Genomic DNA, 18,493 nt, shown 5'->3' on the forward strand with positions numbered 1-18,493 from the left:
CATTTTCACATTAACAACTAGATACTCGAAGATGAAATTTGGTAAATATCTCGCTTCGAGACAATTGGAACTTCCAGAATATTCAGGTCATTTTATTGATTACAAAGCCTTGAAGAAGTTAATCAAACAACTAGCTATACCAACTAATAGATCAAGCTCAAACTCAGTTAGTTCAGTAATTGCAGGTGGTGCAAATGGCAGTCTGTCCATCTCCGAAATCCAACAATCATTAAAAGAAAACAAGGCAACATTCTTCTTTCGTGTTGAAAGGGAATTAGATAAAGTAAATTCATTTTACCTTGAAAAGCAAGCCAACTTGGCCATCAATTTGAATTTACTTGTTTTGAAAAGAGATGAGTTATTCGCTAAATCAAATGCTTTTCTTCGTCAACATTCACATGATGGAACTACTGCCAATGCCGATTCAGCTGCATATTTAAACTTTAGAAATTCCATTTCGTTTCTCAATTTGTATCAAAATTTCAAAAAGATTCATCAGGACCTTATTCGATTACAACAATTTATAGAGCTTAATGAGACTGGGTTTTCTAAAGTGGTGAAGAAATGGGACAAGAGATCAAAATCACACACTAAGGAGTTGTTTATTAGTACTGCTGTTAGTGTACAACCAGTGTTTCATAAGAATGAGATAAATGAGTTGAGTGATTTAGTGACTCAGTCGTTATTTGATATAGAAAGTATAATGGATGGAGATTACTCATGCTTGGTCAATTATACAGCTAACAACTCATCATCGATTGACTTCGAAGCTTCTCAACGTGAGTTAGCTCCATCACACACTGAGAATCCTAACTCGCCAGTTCAAAATCATGCACCACCATTTATTAGACAAACGTCAATTCTGATCTCATCTAATAACAATACAGAGGTTGATGAGTTGTATTCCAGTTTTGTCAATGTCGCAACAATCAAGGATCCGGATTTATCATTACTTGCTCGATGGGTAGAGAAACTTAATGGATCGCCCAAATCTCCCAATGAACCATTTGATGCTACAGTAAGGTACAAAGCGTCAAAGATTTTCCTTTTATCCATAACTAATCTTAAAATATCGGACGCGTTCTTGGAGTCATTTTTGAAATTAATCAATTTTGATATCGATTTCACTTTTATCAATGATGATTTTAACAATAACAAGACAGTTTTCCATGAATGTTGTTCAATGCCTCCTGCTTCAGCTCACAATGAAAACCACGTTGTTATCAACAACGGTGTCAAGGTTATAAACTCAAACGATTCAATCAACCATTCCAGGGTATTTATTGTTGAGTATATTATGAAGACGTATCCTTCTCAAGAAGTTTGCAATTTACTTCAAAGACGCGATTTCAATGGTCGTACTTGTCTACATTACGCAGCACAAAACAATAGAAGTGACTTGTTGGATATTATCATTCCTGCATTTCCTACCAGTCACATTGATGATCTCGACAACGATTCCATGTCTCCGTTATTACTAGCAATTAAGCACGGGCATTTAAACATTATTAAGAAATTGGTGCAATTTGGATCTAATCCACTTCCTAGTACCAATAAGGAGACCCTTCAGTACTTACCTATAAACTATGCTTGTAAATTTGGTGATTACAAAATTTTAGAGTACTTGCTATCAAATGGGAAATCAGATTTCGTGAAGGTATTAGTCAATGAGCAGGATGTTGAAGGGTTACTCCCATTGCACGTTGTTGCACGTGAGGGCCACTACAAATTGATCACGTTATTGATTAAGTATGGAGCGGAAATTAACAAAACTGATGGGTTTAACAAATGGACTCCGATATTCTATGCCGCAGCTGAAGGACATGTTAAAACTACCCAAGAATTGGTCAAGTATGGTGCCAAGTTGGACATATTGGATGAGGATGGATATAATGTGTTGTATTACTGTGTGGTTGAAGGGCATGTTGGTGTCATTAATGAATTACTCAGCTATCGCCAAAACATGGATACACTGTTGGCTGATAGTCATTTGAATATTGAGTCAAGTAAAATAATGTCAATTCAAGGCGACCCAATTCGTATGAGTGATAATGATGATTCTGAAGATAGCGGGTCATTGGATAAAAATGTCGACAGCATACCCGATTTACAATTGCCACCACCTATTTTACCACTAAGAAGATATGGACATAATTTCTTGGAACAAAAAGTGTTGATTGAGTTGATTTTCCCCCATGAAGATCTGTCATTTATAAATTTATTCAATTCAATCACTGATTTAAAACCAGGCAGGATTACATTAACGTCAAACATATCTGACATTGTTCCTAGAAATATCTTGTTACCATTGGAAGATAAGAATCACCAAGGCGGGGCAAATAATAGCAACTGTGTTTTCCAAACTGATGTTGACTCATTGAATGAGTTTCGAATTGATTTTGAAATTTTCCCTAAATTTGGAACTAGATTAATTGCTAAAACTACAGCGTTATCATTTTCCCATATTGATACCACATCACCAGAAATTAGTTCGATTGAGTTGCCATTATTTGATTTAAGGTTGAGAAATATTGGGCAATTGAAATTTAATTATCAGATTATTTTCCCATTTTCTGGAACACTACTTGAAACTACGAAATTTGACACTTATTGGAAATCATCAACTAGTATCGTCAAGAATAAACAAACGTTGAAGTTGAATGCCGCGGGTGGATTATCCCCAAATAACTTTTTGTCACCAAATGCCAATGCTGCTGTTAATGCTAGTGGGTTAAACCAAGGTCCTGCATCACGAAATTCTGCTGCACCCGTACAACAAGAGCATCTTGCCACATCATCAGCACCGTCGTCAATTGTCACTGCTACTTCCCTTTCAGGAGAGTATTTGCGAATCAGAGTATGTTTATTGAACGATGGTACTCCGGTTGTATGTCCACATTGGTCAATTGCCATAACTGAAAACATTGATCTTTATTTACCAAACCTATCACTTGAACAATTGAGTTCCATAACTAATGATTTATTTGATTATTCTAAAGTTATCAATGATTTGTCAACCATGACTGTTAAAGATATCGATTTGATCAAGAAGCTATTACGAATCATTTACTTACCTTTAGATATTGTTTTGGAAATCTTGCATCCTGAAATCAATTTAAATTTGGAGTTGATATTCCCATCGTTTTATGAATTGGAAGTGTTGCCATTTGTCGGAAATATTCAAAAGAATTTAAACAATTTTATTGATTTTACATTGAATGATGTTTTCAATCATATTAAGCCATTCAAGTCGAAGCAAGTCCACCATGATGAACATGAATATGATCATCATCATCATCATCGTCAACTGCCAAGATCAATTATTTTGCTTTCGTCAAATTCATTAATTTGTAAAATCTTGAATTGGAAACAACCGAATTTCCCAGTGTTTTTAATAATGAATGGGATTACGTATAACAACTCACTAAAGAAGTTTGAACAACGATCGACTAATGGATTACTATTGAGCGACCAACATTCAGCAGATAATAACAAGTCTGAAGGGGCAAGTACCAACAATGCTTCCAAGTCATACCCTCCTTCATCTACTTCATCAGACTCATCATCAGAGTTGAACAATTATCAAGAACTTATAATTAGGTCCATCAAAGAAGCAGTAAACTTTACCGTCAACAACAATTTATTTGGATTAATCACATCCATTCACTTACTAGACCTAGTTCCCAAATTGATTCCGTTGATACGAAGTAGGGGACTTATTTTAGTGGCGTCGAGTGATACAACCACAACTAGTAATAATCAAGTTGGGTTTGGAGAGGAAGATGAAGAAGAAGAGGAGATGGTGAAGCGCGAGTTGGATTCATATACAAAGACTGAGATTAATGGGTTGAGGTTTGATGATGTGCTTAGTTTCAAGCAGGATATCACCATGTAAGGGAGAAAAGAGTAATTGCTTTTGATAGACATTGAGATTAATGTATTAGTTATTAATTTGGTGGATCCAAGTAGTACATACAATGTAAAAAAACTTTTTTAGAATAATGACCTCTTTTGTTAGTGTCTAATTATCTCCTTCGTCTTGGAGGAGGTGGAGGTGGTGGAGGTGCCTTCTTCTTTAATGCTTTTTGCTTTATCGATGAATTAGACTCAAGAGAACTTGAAGAAGTAGAAGCAGCACCATTTACATAAAGTTGTCGTTGTCGTTTTTCAGGAATGGGCAACTTGGGTATTGGTTTCGACATGAGGTATTCATTGGGCAAATCCAAGATATTTGCGTCGCGATAATCACAGCCATAGGTGTGGCCGTTACCATTCTCATCGTTGGCATTTTTTTCACCATTTTTGGTGCTTGACACCGCAGATAAATCATTCAAATTTAAACCAGTTAAAGTTTGTGATCTGTTGGTGCCAATTGTTAATTTCTTGTTGAAGTCGGTCAAGAACACATTATGATTGTTATCCATAAATAGCGAAGGTGAACCAGCGTCAGCAGCAGGAGAAGTAGCAGCGGATGAATCTTCATTTTCTATTCTTGTTTTAGATTTCTTTTCGCTATTTTTCCGTTCAAGGAAATTGTGCTGTGTCGTGTGTTTATGATAGTCACTACGACTAGATGATCGAACTGAAGCTATGCGAGTAAATAATCTTGATGATTCTCGATCAATTGATTTCAAATCGTCTGGCGAGGCAAGTTCTGGTGATTCCTTCTTCGGAGGTGAGGGTGGTGTTTCACTGCTAGTGGCTTTAGTCTGATGATGCAAATTCTTCAACCATTTAACATTCATGCACTTCATTGCTAAATTCAGAATAGTTTTCGCGTCAACGATAGCAGAATTACCCTCCTCCTTGTCGGTCTCCTTTTGTTCCGAATTGACTATGATATTGCTCATCACATTATACAATTCTTTTGATTTGTATCCATTACATTCATTAAGTTCCGAAAACATTAGAATCGGATACAACACCCTGAGGTACGTAACAATCAAGATATTATCCTTGTGTTGCAAATTATCCAATTCTCTAAGGAAAATATCAAGCAAAATCTTCAAATCATTTCGATAAATCAATTTAGCAGTAAATGAAGTTGTGAAAACAAGGTAAAGAAATTTCAAAATCAACAATATAATAATTTGTGATTCTTCACGATTTAAATGATAAATTAATAAATTAATAAATCCAACAATGTTATTGACATTACTTTTGGAGTTGGCATCATCATTATGAATCAATTCTTCAAATACTTTATTTGAATGTTCATTTCTTGAATATGAACTCATTAGAAATTGTTCATTAATGAGTAATAAAAGTTTCAATTCTTCATATGCAACTAATTTGGCTTCATTATGGAAATCATCATCGTTTTCTAAATCATAGTTGTTGAAACCTTCAGATGATAATAGATGCTTGATTATAGTGACTATCACTTCATTATTATTAAATGTCAAATCCATAAACTCCGTTGGTGATAATATTTCGACATAGTAGAAATACTCAAATATGATATCACACCCAAATTTCAATATAACAAATGATGATTCATTTTTAGCCACTGCTTTAATTTGAGTTGATATAAATTGTGACATTATTAATATAAAACGAGATTGTTCCAACGTTTTAAAGACGTAATCTCCATTAACTAAATCCAATGAATTTGAAGTTGCTGAGGAAGTGCTCAGTAAATCACTTGAATCATCATTAACTTCTTGATCGTTTGAAGTATTTTTGAGTTTGAGTAATAGTAGTAAAGTTATGCATAAAAACTCTTTTAAACATTCAGATTCAAAAGCCACTTGATCATTAACTTCCCATTCATTATCATTTTCCTCGTCACTATTTCCATTAAACTCTAATCTGTAATTGGTAATTGTAGTAAATGTTTCTAAAAATGCCAATATTTTGCCAATACAAAATTTAAAGTTTTTAACAAATAAGTTCAGAGTCAATAGTTTCAATGCATATAATGATAAACGTTCATATGTTGGTTTGGTTTCACTATTGTTGTAGATGTTATCGACAATACATTTAATAAAAATGGAAAAGTTTTCGTTACATTCTTGCGAATCACTGTTTATCAAGATTAATGAAAGTTCTTCATCTAAGTAGTCCCGTTCTTCAGATGGTAGTGGTAGTGTTAATGAAGACGAGGTTATAGATGCAAGTGATATGCTAGTAGTTGATGTTCTGGGAAACGTTTGAAATGGTCTGGAATAAGCAGATGTATCAGTAGTAGCAGAAGCATAGTTTTCGTCTCTTTGGGTTGATAAATTTGATATTCGAGACATTCCAGTGTTTTGTGTGGTATCAAAGAGCAACCATGAAAGTGCAACCTCTCTCTTGTTTAGACGACTGTCAATTTTTTTTTTTTTGTTTCTCTGGTAATGTGTTAGAGCCTGTGTGTGTAGCTGTAATAGTATTAAAGGAGTGTGTTGATGTGTTATTAGCAATATACAGCACTGATAATTGGGATACTCTGTCTTTTAGTTTTTAGTTTTTGGTTTTCTGATTGGAGAATTGCGCTTTGTGCCTCTGTCAGTCTGTAACCTTCTCTTGTGGTTTCTTATAATTTTCAAAAGCAAAAGTCGTGTACAAATTACAAAACAACTGTATATGTACATTATGCTTCTATATATAAACACTAAGCCTTGCGTAAAAGTATGGTACACACAACGTATGGAGCTTAAATTACTAACCAAGATTGTATAGATGGTTTAGTTCATGTCTGTTTAAAACAAAAAAAAAAGTATTCTATCTCCTAAGTATTATAGGGTATAGGGTTTGGTCTAAAATTGGAAACAAGTGACAGCCATTTCTAATGCGGCTTTATCTGTTTTTAGTTCTGACTACATCACATGACCTTGTTATTTGTGTTTTGAGCAACCAAATGACTTTCTTTAATTTTTTTTTCAGTTGCAGTTTATAAAAGCAGAATAGTAAGCAGCTCATGTTGTGCCTTGAGAGAGAGAGAGAGTGAGACAGTCGTGTGTGGTAATTTTCTATGAAGATAGGTACTGGTGGATTGGTCTCTGAATTGAATGTTCGTATATCTTTATAGTGTGATGTCATAACAAAAGCAAAAGCAAAAAAAAAAAGAAACGCGTGAGTGTCGTAAAAAAGAAATTGTTTTTTTGACATTGACTTTTTACAAAGACCAGGCTTTCTGTCAATTGGGTTTTTGGCCTTTTACAAAGATTATATACAACCTTCAACTTTAAACCTATATATAAGATCACCTTTTCTTTTTAAGACTAAGAGTAAGTTATTATAAAGTAATCATTAAACAAAAAGGAATCTCCACTGTGTTTACAATAGAAAGTCACGTCATACAATTATTTTAGACAAACTTTATTTTCTAGACAGAAGAAAATCAAAACAAATAACACACACACACACACACACACACACCTGCTGAATAAACAACAATCAACTAAGGAAGCAAGAAGTCACATGCCTATTCTTGATATCATACAGTCTACCTGGCAAGTTATAGGAGATGACTCCATAGTCATAGGCGGAGACAATGACAATTATAAAAGCCCACATGGTGGTGGTGGTGGTGGTGGTGGCTGGAGCACGGGGAATTCGCCAGAACCAATACACTCGGTTGGCCCACAACGAGTGTTTGAAGCTCAATTGTTTTTAACCATCACATCAGGTGCTTTACTATTTCTACTATTTTGTATCATGAGATATAGATGGCCTCATATCTATGCCGTTAGAACATTACGACAACAAGCTAAAAATGTATTAAAACCATTACCAAATAATCTTTTTGGCTGGATCAAAGTGGTTTACAAATTGACTGATGATGAAGTTTTGTCCTATTCTGGACTAGACTGTTATGTCTATTTATCATTTTTCAAGATGGGTATCAAGATTTTCTTTGTATTGGCAATATTCTCAGTTGCCATATTGAGTCCAATACGATATTACTTTACTGGAAACTATGACAAAGAAAGTTTTACCATGACGAAACCCAAGAATCCCGATTTCCATGAAGATTTTCCAAGATTCTTGTGGGTATATCCAATTTTCACCTACTTGTTTTCCGTGGTTGTATTCTTTTACTTGTATGAATATACTGATAAAGTGTTGAAGACGAGACAGAAGTATCTAGCATCACAAAACTCAATCACAGATAGAACCATTCGTTTAGATGGTATTCCTAAGAAGCTACTCAGTAGAGAAAGAATTAAAAAATTTATTGAAGATTTGGGTATTGGAAGAGTCATGGATGTTAAATTGATTTATGATTGGTCACCACTTGAAACCAAATTTGAACAACGAAGGAAATTGCTCAGAAACCTTGAATATTCTTATTCATCGGAATATAAAATGGATATAAACATTTACAATCAACAACGAATACCTGCAGTTAACCCTGAATGGAATGAACCTTTAGATAATTCAAAAGCAAGAGAAAAGATTGAAACTTTATCAAAGGAACTTGTCCAATTAGATGAAACCATACGCTCGATTCAACGTAAATTTGACCCTGAATCAACAACAATTGACGCAAAACAATATCCAGAGTTTAGAGTTGTACCATCAGCATTTATCACTATGGATTCAGTGGCATCAGCCCAAATGGCGGCTCAAGCAATATTGGATCCTCGTGTTTACAAATTGATTGTAAGTTTAGCACCAGCACCCCAAGATATAATATGGGGAAGTTTTAAATTACAATACAATGAGAAACTTTGCAAATCTTATTTGGTTACATTTTTAATCGTTTTGAGTTATGCATTTATCATTTTCTTAGTTGTTCCATTGACGTCTTTGCTTGATTTGAAAACAATTACCAAGTTTTGGCCAGCTGTGGGACATTTTATTGGCAAATCTAAATGGTTGACGACATTTGTCACTGGTATCCTCCCACCATTATTGTTTACCTTGTTGAATATCCTGTTTCCATATTTCTATCGCTATTTGTCTCGATTCCAAGGATATTCATCCAATAGTGAACTTGAATTATCAACATTGTCAAAAAACTTTTTTTTTATCTTTTTCAACTTGTTTTTAATTTATGTTGCTGCTGGGACTTTTTGGGACTATATGTCATACATCAGTGATACTACGAAAATTGCAACTCAATTAGCAACGTCGTTAAGACGTATGTCTTTGTTTTATGTTGACTTGATTTTGTTACAAGGATTGACAATGTTTCCAGTGAAATTGTTACAAGTTGGGGACCTTTTCCTTTTGAATGTCATTGGTAAACTATTCTACTTGAAGTCATTTATATTGAAAACAGCAAGAGATTATCGGTCATACTACTATACTCCACAAATTTTGGATTTTGGAATCAATTTACCTCAACATCTCATGATTTTCATGATTATTTTAATCTACTCCGTGGTGTCAACTAAAATTGTCACTTGTGGATTAATTTACTTTATCATTGGACTCTTTGTCTACAAATATCAATTGGTTTACAATTTTGTTCATCCATCTCATTCAACTGGTAAAATATGGCCCATTGTTTTCCGTCGTGTTATATTAGGGTTGATAATTTTCCAATTGTTTATGTGTGGAACATTGGCTTTGGATAGTGCAATTTTGTTATCATTATTGTGCACACCATTGATATTCGTCACCCTTGGTGTATTGTACAATTTTGAAAAGAATTATGTACCGTTATGTGATTTTATTGCCTTGAGAGCCATTTTGAATCCATATGATTTCAACAAGTTGTTTGATAATGATGACCAGCTGTTTAATTCTGGTGATTCTCAAAGTGAACATGGTTCAACGTCTGCTATTTTGGATGGTGATGTGGAACAAGGTGGGGATGCTGAGGGCGTAGGTGCAGATCAGAATGAGAATACGCAGCTCTTGATAAATGATGGAGATGGACCCTTGGACGAATCTTCTCTTTTACACGCTGGAGAAGACGATCAGCCAGATGCCCTTGATGGAGAAGCTGAGGATGGGGAAACAGGGACAAAAAGAAAACGAAAACTTTCGCGACGCAAATCAACCATTGATGAAGAACGAGAACAATTTATCGATTATACATACCCACCATTGATTGATCCATTGAATGGACCATGGGTTGGATTTACTGGAAATGTGGTTTCTATTGTGGAATATCGCAGTAATTTCCAAAGTATTTTGGAAAATGGACGTTACAATACAAATGATACAACTATTATTTCTTCAACCGATACTGAAGTTATTGTTAATAAAGTACTTTCAGTCAGCGAATGGGAATAATAAAGAATATAGTCTTGACACTTCTTTTTTCTTGATAGATTTAATAATACAATGAACAAAGACACAAAGTAGATGCTTCTAGAATTTATGAATGGTAGGTCTCTCAATTTACCTTTTGTATCCATATGCTCTTTACTAGTTACTGCAGATACAAATGCACCGGTTAATTTATGTTATAATTACGAATATACATACACTATGGTTAGAAACGCGAAACCACACTTTTTATTTTGACTTTTCATTTCTTGTCGTCTAGTTTGATTCCACAAAGAAACAGTTGCTTATTTTTTGTAAGAAAGTGGAATTTGTGTTTGATACTGGATTGGTTCCATTGTTAAATATTTCCTGCAAATTTCGTCGGATTAAATAATCGATCCATCGTCAAAAAAAAAAAGACAAGCAAAGAAAGCACACAATACAAGCCTTGCTTTGTGTCGTTTCAAATGTTCCAGAGCAAGAATGAAATACATTTTAATCCATACTGCTGAGAAACACGAACAAGAACTACGCCAGTCCTGGTTTTGTTCAAGTCAAAATGCCGTACGAAGATAGTTGACATTATAATTCCGATGCGGAGAAACTTTTTACCCGAACTGCAGCGACTCTTTTTGTCACATAAGGTAAACTATTCCTTGTCGCTCATTAGGGACCACATCCATCTAAGCACGAGCCCCACTCCGCCCCCTATTTTTTCTTTTGTGTAGTAAATTGACACAAGAGCTTTGCGCATACTACCTCAACACAATCTACACCTACCTACACTGACCCTATGTCTCTATCTCTTTCTCTTTTTACAATGTATATGTATTTTTGTTTTCACTATTTAACAATATAAAAAAAAAACTCTTCATCACTTATTATGCACAAAAGAACTGAAAATGAAGTAAAGTATTAAAATTAAAAAAATGATAAAAATAAAAAGTAAAGCACCAATAATAATAGGTTCGGTAAGTAATGAGTAATGCAAACGGTAAATAATATGATTGGGGAGGAGATAATCACGATAAGTCCCACTTATTCTTCTTCGTCTATCTCTCCTTTTCAAAATGCAAAATTTTTTAAAAAAAATATATCAAAAATATGGTAGGTGGTCCATCCTCAAGTGAACTTGCTCTCACTTGCTCCTTTCTTGCTTGGTCGTCTCTCCAGCGCTTGGTTCAGCTTCCTCGTCATGCTAATCTCACTCAACTTCTTCTGTCTCAACTCCTTATCAGTGACATAATCAGGCTTGGTTGGATTGTAGTCACAACTCAATCCAAATCGTAAACAAGCTCCACAAGATGGTCTAACCTCGTCACATTTCAAATGCTTTATACGACATATCCAACAACCCTTCTTTGACCGAGGTAATAATCTTCTTCTCGTATACTTCTTCTTTACAATTGGTTGGTCTTTGTTGAGGGATATCAAGTCATTGTGTGAATTACTAGCTAACACGGGAGTGGACCTTGACTTTTTGAGTTTGCTGGATTTGCGTTGAGATGCTTGTGTTGGTGCGTTGTCAATCTTGACTCCAGTGGCGTCGTTATCATCTTCAAAAGCATTGACACCCTCGGTATTGGTACTGACATCAAGGGTATTACCCACTTCTGCTTCGCTCTTGTCCATTAGCTTTGCTTTGGGATCTAAAATTTCAGTTACATCACCAATGACAGTTTTGACCTGTTTAGCACTTCTCTTCTTCTGGATTCTCCTCCTGGTAATTGACGACCGACCAGGTTCTCTTCCATGGTTTAAGCTGTAATTTTTCTTCCAAAGCTCTTGCCGATGAAGCAACTCGGGCAGGGCAGGTATACCAGGTGATAATAAAGCATGTCCTGGATCTTGACGGAATGCATTGGGAGTTCTAGAGCTGCCGCTATAGCTGCTGACACTAGCAGGAGAAGTTAAAACGCTTGGACGACCAGTTGAAACAACGGCCACACTTGGAGATGCGTTTGAATAAGTCCGTAACAGTTGTAATTGTTGATGTGTGTGTGGTTGTGATTGTGATCTAATATATGGAAACTCATGCAGTGATGAAACGGGACTATTTTCCTGTAACTGGCTTTGGAAACAAGAAATGTTTGCCTTTGAAAGATCCAATGCCAAGGGAACAGCTGATGGTGATGATCTTGCTGACGTAGTACCTATCGCACCCTCAAATGATGTTAAAGCACCAGCAATCTTGTTCAAGTTTTTCTTTGATGGGGTATTCAATCTCGCCAATGACGGCTTCTTGGAAATTCTATTGTGGCTGGAGCAAGATGGGCCAAGCATGGCACTGGCTAAAGGACTATGCAAAGGACGCACTGGGGTTTTAATGTTTACAGCACCGGGGACCGAATCAACAGAGAAACTCGTGTCAAATGCTCCCATTGAAGTATCTGTAGCCATTGGGTGTTGAACTGAAGCATTGGATGTGAAACTGGAAATGTCAGAAAACGTGGGTGTAAGTGATTGATCCACAACAGTTTCCTGTGTCGATAAAGCCAGTAAATTATGAGCAGTGATAAATGACACATCTTCCAATGACTGACTAGCTTGGTTGATAGGTGGACAATTGACACTCTGATAGCGACGCTGTGATGCTGACACATCGAGAAACTGCAAATGCGACAAGTCTCGATTGACACTAGGGTGTTGGTACAGACGGGCACGAACAGGTGCCCTATTAAAATTGGGAAGTGAATCAGTTGAAGCATTCAACACATCATACTCACCAAAGACACTAAACTCACCAGCAAGGGGTTCATTTAGAGCATCAGTTGATTGATTAGGATCAAGGGTATTTAAAAACGTTGTTGTTGACTCGTTGATTGAGTTTGGAATTTGATCACTTGTGTCATCTCCATAATAACTTCCTGAGGTGTCCTGATTAGCTTGGTAGAAACTGGTCTGAATGGTGGTGTTAGGAATGCTATTGTCTCTTTCCAAATTATTTACTGAAATGTGAGAGTTTGTCTGAGGCAACGGAATGTCATATGCTGGTACTTGAACTTGTGATTGATCATCGGCTGATTGATTGATGAGTTGGTAAGGTACTTCCTGGTTCTGTCCGGAATTAGTTTGCTGTGATTGCTGCTGCTGTTGCTGCTCCTGTTGCTGCTCCTGTTCCCGCTCCTGTTCCAGCTGCGCATTTGTGTCTTGCTGCTCATTCAATTTTGGTTGAGGAGGCGTGTCTGAACCAAAAGCGTACTGGTAATATTGCAGCTGTGTCAATGACATGTTAGTTGACCTACCATTCATATGAGTGAGAACGTGAGCTGGTTGGGGATAAGGTAGATTTGATGTACCCTCAGGCCGCATTAACAGATATAGTAGCTGGTTCTGATTGAAATCGTAGAATGCAGGCTCATAAATGTCATTGGTGTCATTGTTGTAATCGGGCATCTTTTCAAATTCATTTGTAAGTGTTCTAGTATGTTGATGCATGGAAAATGTGTTTGGTTGAGAAGCTCTAATCGGTGACGACATATCCACTTGAGATGATGAATCCACTGGTATTGTATCGTCAGCTGCTAATGATAATGATGTTCTTGCAGACTCTGTGATCTGATCCTTCAGCATACGTTGCCAGTATGAAAAAAAAAAAAAAAAACTAAGCAAAGGATCAATAAAATAGATATGAATGGAGACCCTCCCTTTAGCAAAAGTTGGAAGTTCCGTTCTTGTTTCAAATGAAAAGTCTAAGTTTATGGGTTCTAATGCAATTGGTAGCTTTGTTGTTGCTTTTCAAATGTGTGTGCGCGTGTGTGCGTGTACCTGAAATCGGATAACAATAGAAATGGAGTAAATAATAAGAACAATAGAAACTGAAAAAATATGAAAAATTTTTTAATTCCGATGTGTTAGTTTAATGTCACACAAAAGTTGATTCCAGTTGGAGTAAAAGCTCACACAAGTAGTGAAAATTTTCTTCAAATGAGCTGAGTTATTTTTAGTGTTTGCGTTATGATTAGCCTGTTTTGTCTGTTTTACAGTGCCTAGGGTAATTTTGTTTTTGTGGTCTAAAAAAAAAATGAATTGTCTAAAATTATTTTAATTTCAATTCTATCGCAGATACGAAAATCGATGGGGTTGAAAAAACTTTTGGTGGGTGTGCAGAGATTACACGTTGAAGGTAATCTCTGTTGGTCTGAAATGAATGTGAAACGTTGAATTGGTTGTAATTCAGCGCTACTTGTGAAACTGTAGACGATCTTCTTAAATCAATATAGTTGAAGATTTGGCTCTTAGTAGTGGAAACTCTTTAGCAATTTTTCAGGCTCTCTTGTGTCTTTGTTTTCCACAAGGTACGATGATACGTTTGTAATTGTAAGGCAATTTTGTATTTTCTTGTTTTGTGTTTGTTGTCCCTTTCGAGTAAAAAAAAAAACCCGGAAAAAGACCTTAGTAAGAACTAAGTTGATGTTTAAACTTTGTAATATGTGAACAGCAGGTGATATCTGTGTGGCAGAATCAGTGTCTACCTGCAGTATGGTGTTTCTAAAAAAAATCTGCCAATCTTTCAATCAAGTCAATGTAAAGGGTATAGTTTCTGTCAATTGTCGTTTAGACGGTAATTGAACAGGTTGGTTATAGGCAAAATGAATGGGGGTTTGTATAAATAAAGGATCGTAGATTAAAGTTGGATAAGTTTATAAACGATTGGACGAAATCTTAATGTTTCAGGGTGATGTAACTGTTTTTGGGGGGTAAGACGGTTGGCTTATTTCTTTGATGGTGGAAAGCACGTAATGGTTGTCTAGTTTCTGGATGTAATTGCTGACAGTGAAGGTGCACAATGCATTCAGTTGTCAATACAAACAGTACAGATGGGTTTTGGGATGTATTAGTTGTGTATCACTTCTTTAAGCTAAACCTAGCTATACTCTGAAAGTGTTTGAACCACAATAGTCAATTAGATGTGTTGAAAGTGAAAAGGGTGTACTTTGGACTTCTGTGGGGATGACATGCAATGGAAACTTCTGTCTGTATATATATATTATATTTAATCCACTCAATGGTCTTGAGCCCTTGGTTTTGCATTGAAAAAAAAAAAAAAAAAAGAAACAAAATTCAATTCTGTAACATCTATAAACATACCAAAACAATTAGTTATTTAGTGTCTGATTGTTCTCAAAGTATAAATGGATTATTAATACAAAAGATGCAGAAAAAACAATGCATGCTTGCTGTAGGACTTAAATTTGTCAATTTTTAGGCTGAATTCCATTGTTTTCTACTACAATTTTCACACTTTATTCTAATTCAACATGCATATCTACTTATATTTTTTAAGCGCTTTGTTGAAAATTTTGTATGGTGAAAAAAAAATTTAAACAATACATATATGAATAAGAAAACAGGGTATTGTCTTTGTTTAAAGATATACACAAAGAGGAAAAAATTATGTAATATTATTCACAGTATTAATTTTGCATTTATTTTGTGATAGGGTTTCTAAGAATCAGCATATTATTTTTGAAAAAAATTATCTTGGTTTCTATTGTGTTTTCCAATGGTTATAATTTTTTCCGTCTTTGGGAACCCCTTTGTTCCAATGGGAATACCCCCCATAACCATAGTCGCCTTCCTCAGTTAAAAAAGAAACGTCCATTGTTCAATGTCCTTCACACAAGACTTTAATGATTACACCCCCCCCTCACGCCCCGTGCTTCTCCTATACAAACATACCTCTACCCTGTTATGCATAGCATGCAATGGTCATAAACGGAACCAAGGACGATCTAAGTCTTAATTCCGTGCATATTTCCAGCTGTCATTGTTATACTGAGCCCAATTGCAGCTGTGGCAAAACCAAAATTTGTGGTGAAACGTGATTATGCGTTAAGAAAACCCCAAATTATGGGGTGGATGAATCAGGCTCAACAACCAGAGTACGTAATAATGAGCTGTTAATTATCTAGTGGTTATTAGAAATCGTACTTAAACTCCATTGATTGTCAGTAGTAGTGGAGAGGCGGGGCAATGCCTTGGTCTCATGCCAGAAGTGGGGCGTTACATTGCAAGTGAGGGGGTGGAAGTTCAATCATCTGGCTCTCCTACTCTTGCTTGAGTTTTACCGAACCCCGCTAATATCATAGCAGCCAACCGCAGAGAGACTATAAAGGTCATGATAATTCAAAGTGACAACCTCCTGATTTAAAATGCGAAATGTCAATATTGACTAAATGTTATGTTAGTTATATTACCTGCAATCATTAATGAACTCATCTAAGTGAAACCGCGGAGTATATGTGTTGGAAGGGTGGAAGGGTAGAGTCGATTCTACTATTTGAGTCTTTTAGGCAGAGATAGCTAGAAGTATATAAAGTGTCGGTTAGTATCACTCAACCTGAGAAATCTGTTTATATTGAAAGTCTATGCACTTGGTTCGAATAAAGAAGGAAAACTTAAGCACTTGTACGCTGCCCTCAAAAGCGAACCAATATCTCTTTTGGTGTGATCTTGCATTAAATTCTATACTATACTGTCATTCCGGTCTTCTTCAATCTCATCCTTTAAATTCGAAGATCAAATTATGGGAAAAGCAAAAATATGTTTAAAATGTCATAATAAGCCAAGCAGAGGGCCTTTAAGGCTTAGCTCTAGGCACCGTTGTGCATATAAAACAAAAGTGGATTTCTATATTTAAGTTGTATGTAGTGGAACACAAAGCAATTCTTTTATAAATTTATTTGTCAGAGTACAAAAGCCAAGAAGCTCGGTTTCAAGGCTGCATTGCCGACTGTTATTGTCCGTTTTTTTTTTTTTTTTTTTTCTATTATTTTTTTTTGATTATTATTATTATTATTATTATTTTTGTTGCCGGTACCCAAACAATAGAATATATGGCGATAAAGGGACTCATTTTAAATTTTGCTTCAAAACGCCGTTTGCTTTTTGTTAAATTGATTGTTAATGCATACATTTTTGTCGTAATTAATTTTTTTTTAACTGAGGTTCAAAAGATAAGCTGATTAGTAATTTGTCTGCACCACAGTTGTTTACGAACCACACTCTTTTCTATCTCTCCTCAATTTATTTCTTGTCTAAAAATCTGGTAAGATACATTTACAAAATTCCAGATGAAATACTTGATACAAGAGCAAACGTGTGTTTTATCAATTAAATTATTGTGAAGGACTTAACATTCTCCACACTAGTCCATGCATGTGATTATATTTTAGCTTTTGCGCGCAAACATTTGCCTGAAAAGGCCAGCACACAAATTCATTTAAACGCCTCCGTTCATACTATCTTTGGTGATATTATTTTGAAACAGCAAGGATAGCAATTGTTGTCGGTGGCTTAAGGAGCTCCTTAATTTCCGTAATTGTTCCTTTGAAGGAATTGATTGCTATACGGAGTCTAGGAACAGGGTGCAGTTAGTAAATGTGTAACACTGTGCGTTTGCACCCCCTACACTCAAAGTTGTACACCCATGTCTTTCCTGCATGAGCTTTTGACATGTATGCATAGCTGGCAGCTCATATACTTCAATGGCCAAAAACTTTGTGAATCCCACCAAAGATTTTGAAGACCGTTCCAATGAAGAAACGAAAATGATGATAAACTTTTGACCAAAAGAAGCTCCCAATTATCTCTTTTAAACGTATGTGGAGTTTAAGTAAGCTTTTCTCTCGCTCAATCACTGGTCATGTAATCTTCAATGTCAGCCATCGAAGTAAAGAGCTGATAGGTAGAATATAGTAGACAAAAAAAGATCCAAAAGCTCTAAAATTGTCTACACAATCTGATGGTGGATTTGCATTACGTTGCGCCCATGACTTTCTTCTGTAGTGTGGAAAGATGAGACTTCATTCAAAGTTATACAATAAGATTAAGTTTCTGACTTAGAAAAGGATGACTAGAGTTTTTGGCTGATCTTAGAGTAGCACAAAATAATTGGTTTACTTTTTATTTTATATTATTTTTATTTTATATTATTTTATTTTTTTTTTTTTTTGTCTCGTTCTCTTACATTTCGTAAATTTTGGTTGTCATGGCAACCTTGTTACTGGGGTCCAGAAAAATGCTGCAAAGTCTTTCATTCTCGCTAAAAAAAAATAAAATAAAATAAACCACAAAGGGCCCTCTCGCTCTATGAAGTCTATATAAAGTTTAGCCGAAATGATCGCAACGGGGCATTTCATATTTTGGAACTATAAATGTACCGTAATGAAAAAGGCAAAGCGACATTTCTGTATTTTTTTTTTTTTTCTTTTTCTTTTTCTCCTATTTTACAGTTCCGAACCGAATCTATAAATAACCCTCAGAAGAAGCAATTGTGTTGCCAATTCTTGCTTAAATACTGTTCCATTAACAATAGAGTGGGTTGATCTCAATACTTAGT

The 18,493-nt window shown here is 35.5% G+C and overlaps 4 protein-coding genes across 4 annotated transcripts; 2 read left to right on the plus strand and 2 right to left on the minus strand. All coding sequences in view use genetic code 12, as the record gives it.

Annotated features, from left to right (window-relative positions):
- Positions 1 to 31: 31 nt before the first annotated feature.
- On the plus strand, positions 32 to 3,895 carry PHO81 (Pho81p; the record flags this gene model as incomplete). Its single annotated transcript, XM_067691417.1, has 1 exon — positions 32 to 3,895. One exon carries the CDS (start codon positions 32 to 34, stop codon positions 3,893 to 3,895), a length of 3,864 nt encoding a protein of 1,287 aa, XP_067550281.1.
- A 130-nt stretch (positions 3,896 to 4,025) lies between these two features.
- I9W82_000256 (uncharacterized protein) lies at positions 4,026 to 6,242 on the minus strand (the record flags this gene model as incomplete). The annotated part of the gene is made up of 1 exon (XM_067691428.1): positions 4,026 to 6,242. The coding sequence occupies one exon, from the start codon at positions 6,240 to 6,242 to the stop codon at positions 4,026 to 4,028; it is 2,217 nt and encodes a 738-aa protein (XP_067550282.1).
- Positions 6,243 to 7,404: 1,162 nt separating this feature from the next.
- On the plus strand, positions 7,405 to 10,173 carry I9W82_000257 (uncharacterized protein; the record flags this gene model as incomplete). The annotated part of the gene is made up of 1 exon (XM_067691439.1): positions 7,405 to 10,173. One exon carries the CDS (start codon positions 7,405 to 7,407, stop codon positions 10,171 to 10,173), a length of 2,769 nt encoding a protein of 922 aa, XP_067550283.1.
- Positions 10,174 to 11,271: 1,098 nt separating this feature from the next.
- Positions 11,272 to 13,722, minus strand: UME6 (Zn(II)2Cys6 transcription factor UME6; the record flags this gene model as incomplete). The annotated part of the gene is made up of 1 exon (XM_067691450.1): positions 11,272 to 13,722. One exon carries the CDS (start codon positions 13,720 to 13,722, stop codon positions 11,272 to 11,274), a length of 2,451 nt encoding a protein of 816 aa, XP_067550284.1.
- Between the last annotated feature and the right edge of the window lie 4,771 nt (positions 13,723 to 18,493).

Source organism: Candida metapsilosis (assembly GCF_017655625.1).
Source record: "Candida metapsilosis strain BP57 chromosome Unknown scaffold1, whole genome shotgun sequence".
Lineage (NCBI taxonomy): Eukaryota > Fungi > Ascomycota > Pichiomycetes > Serinales > Debaryomycetaceae > Lodderomyces > Lodderomyces metapsilosis.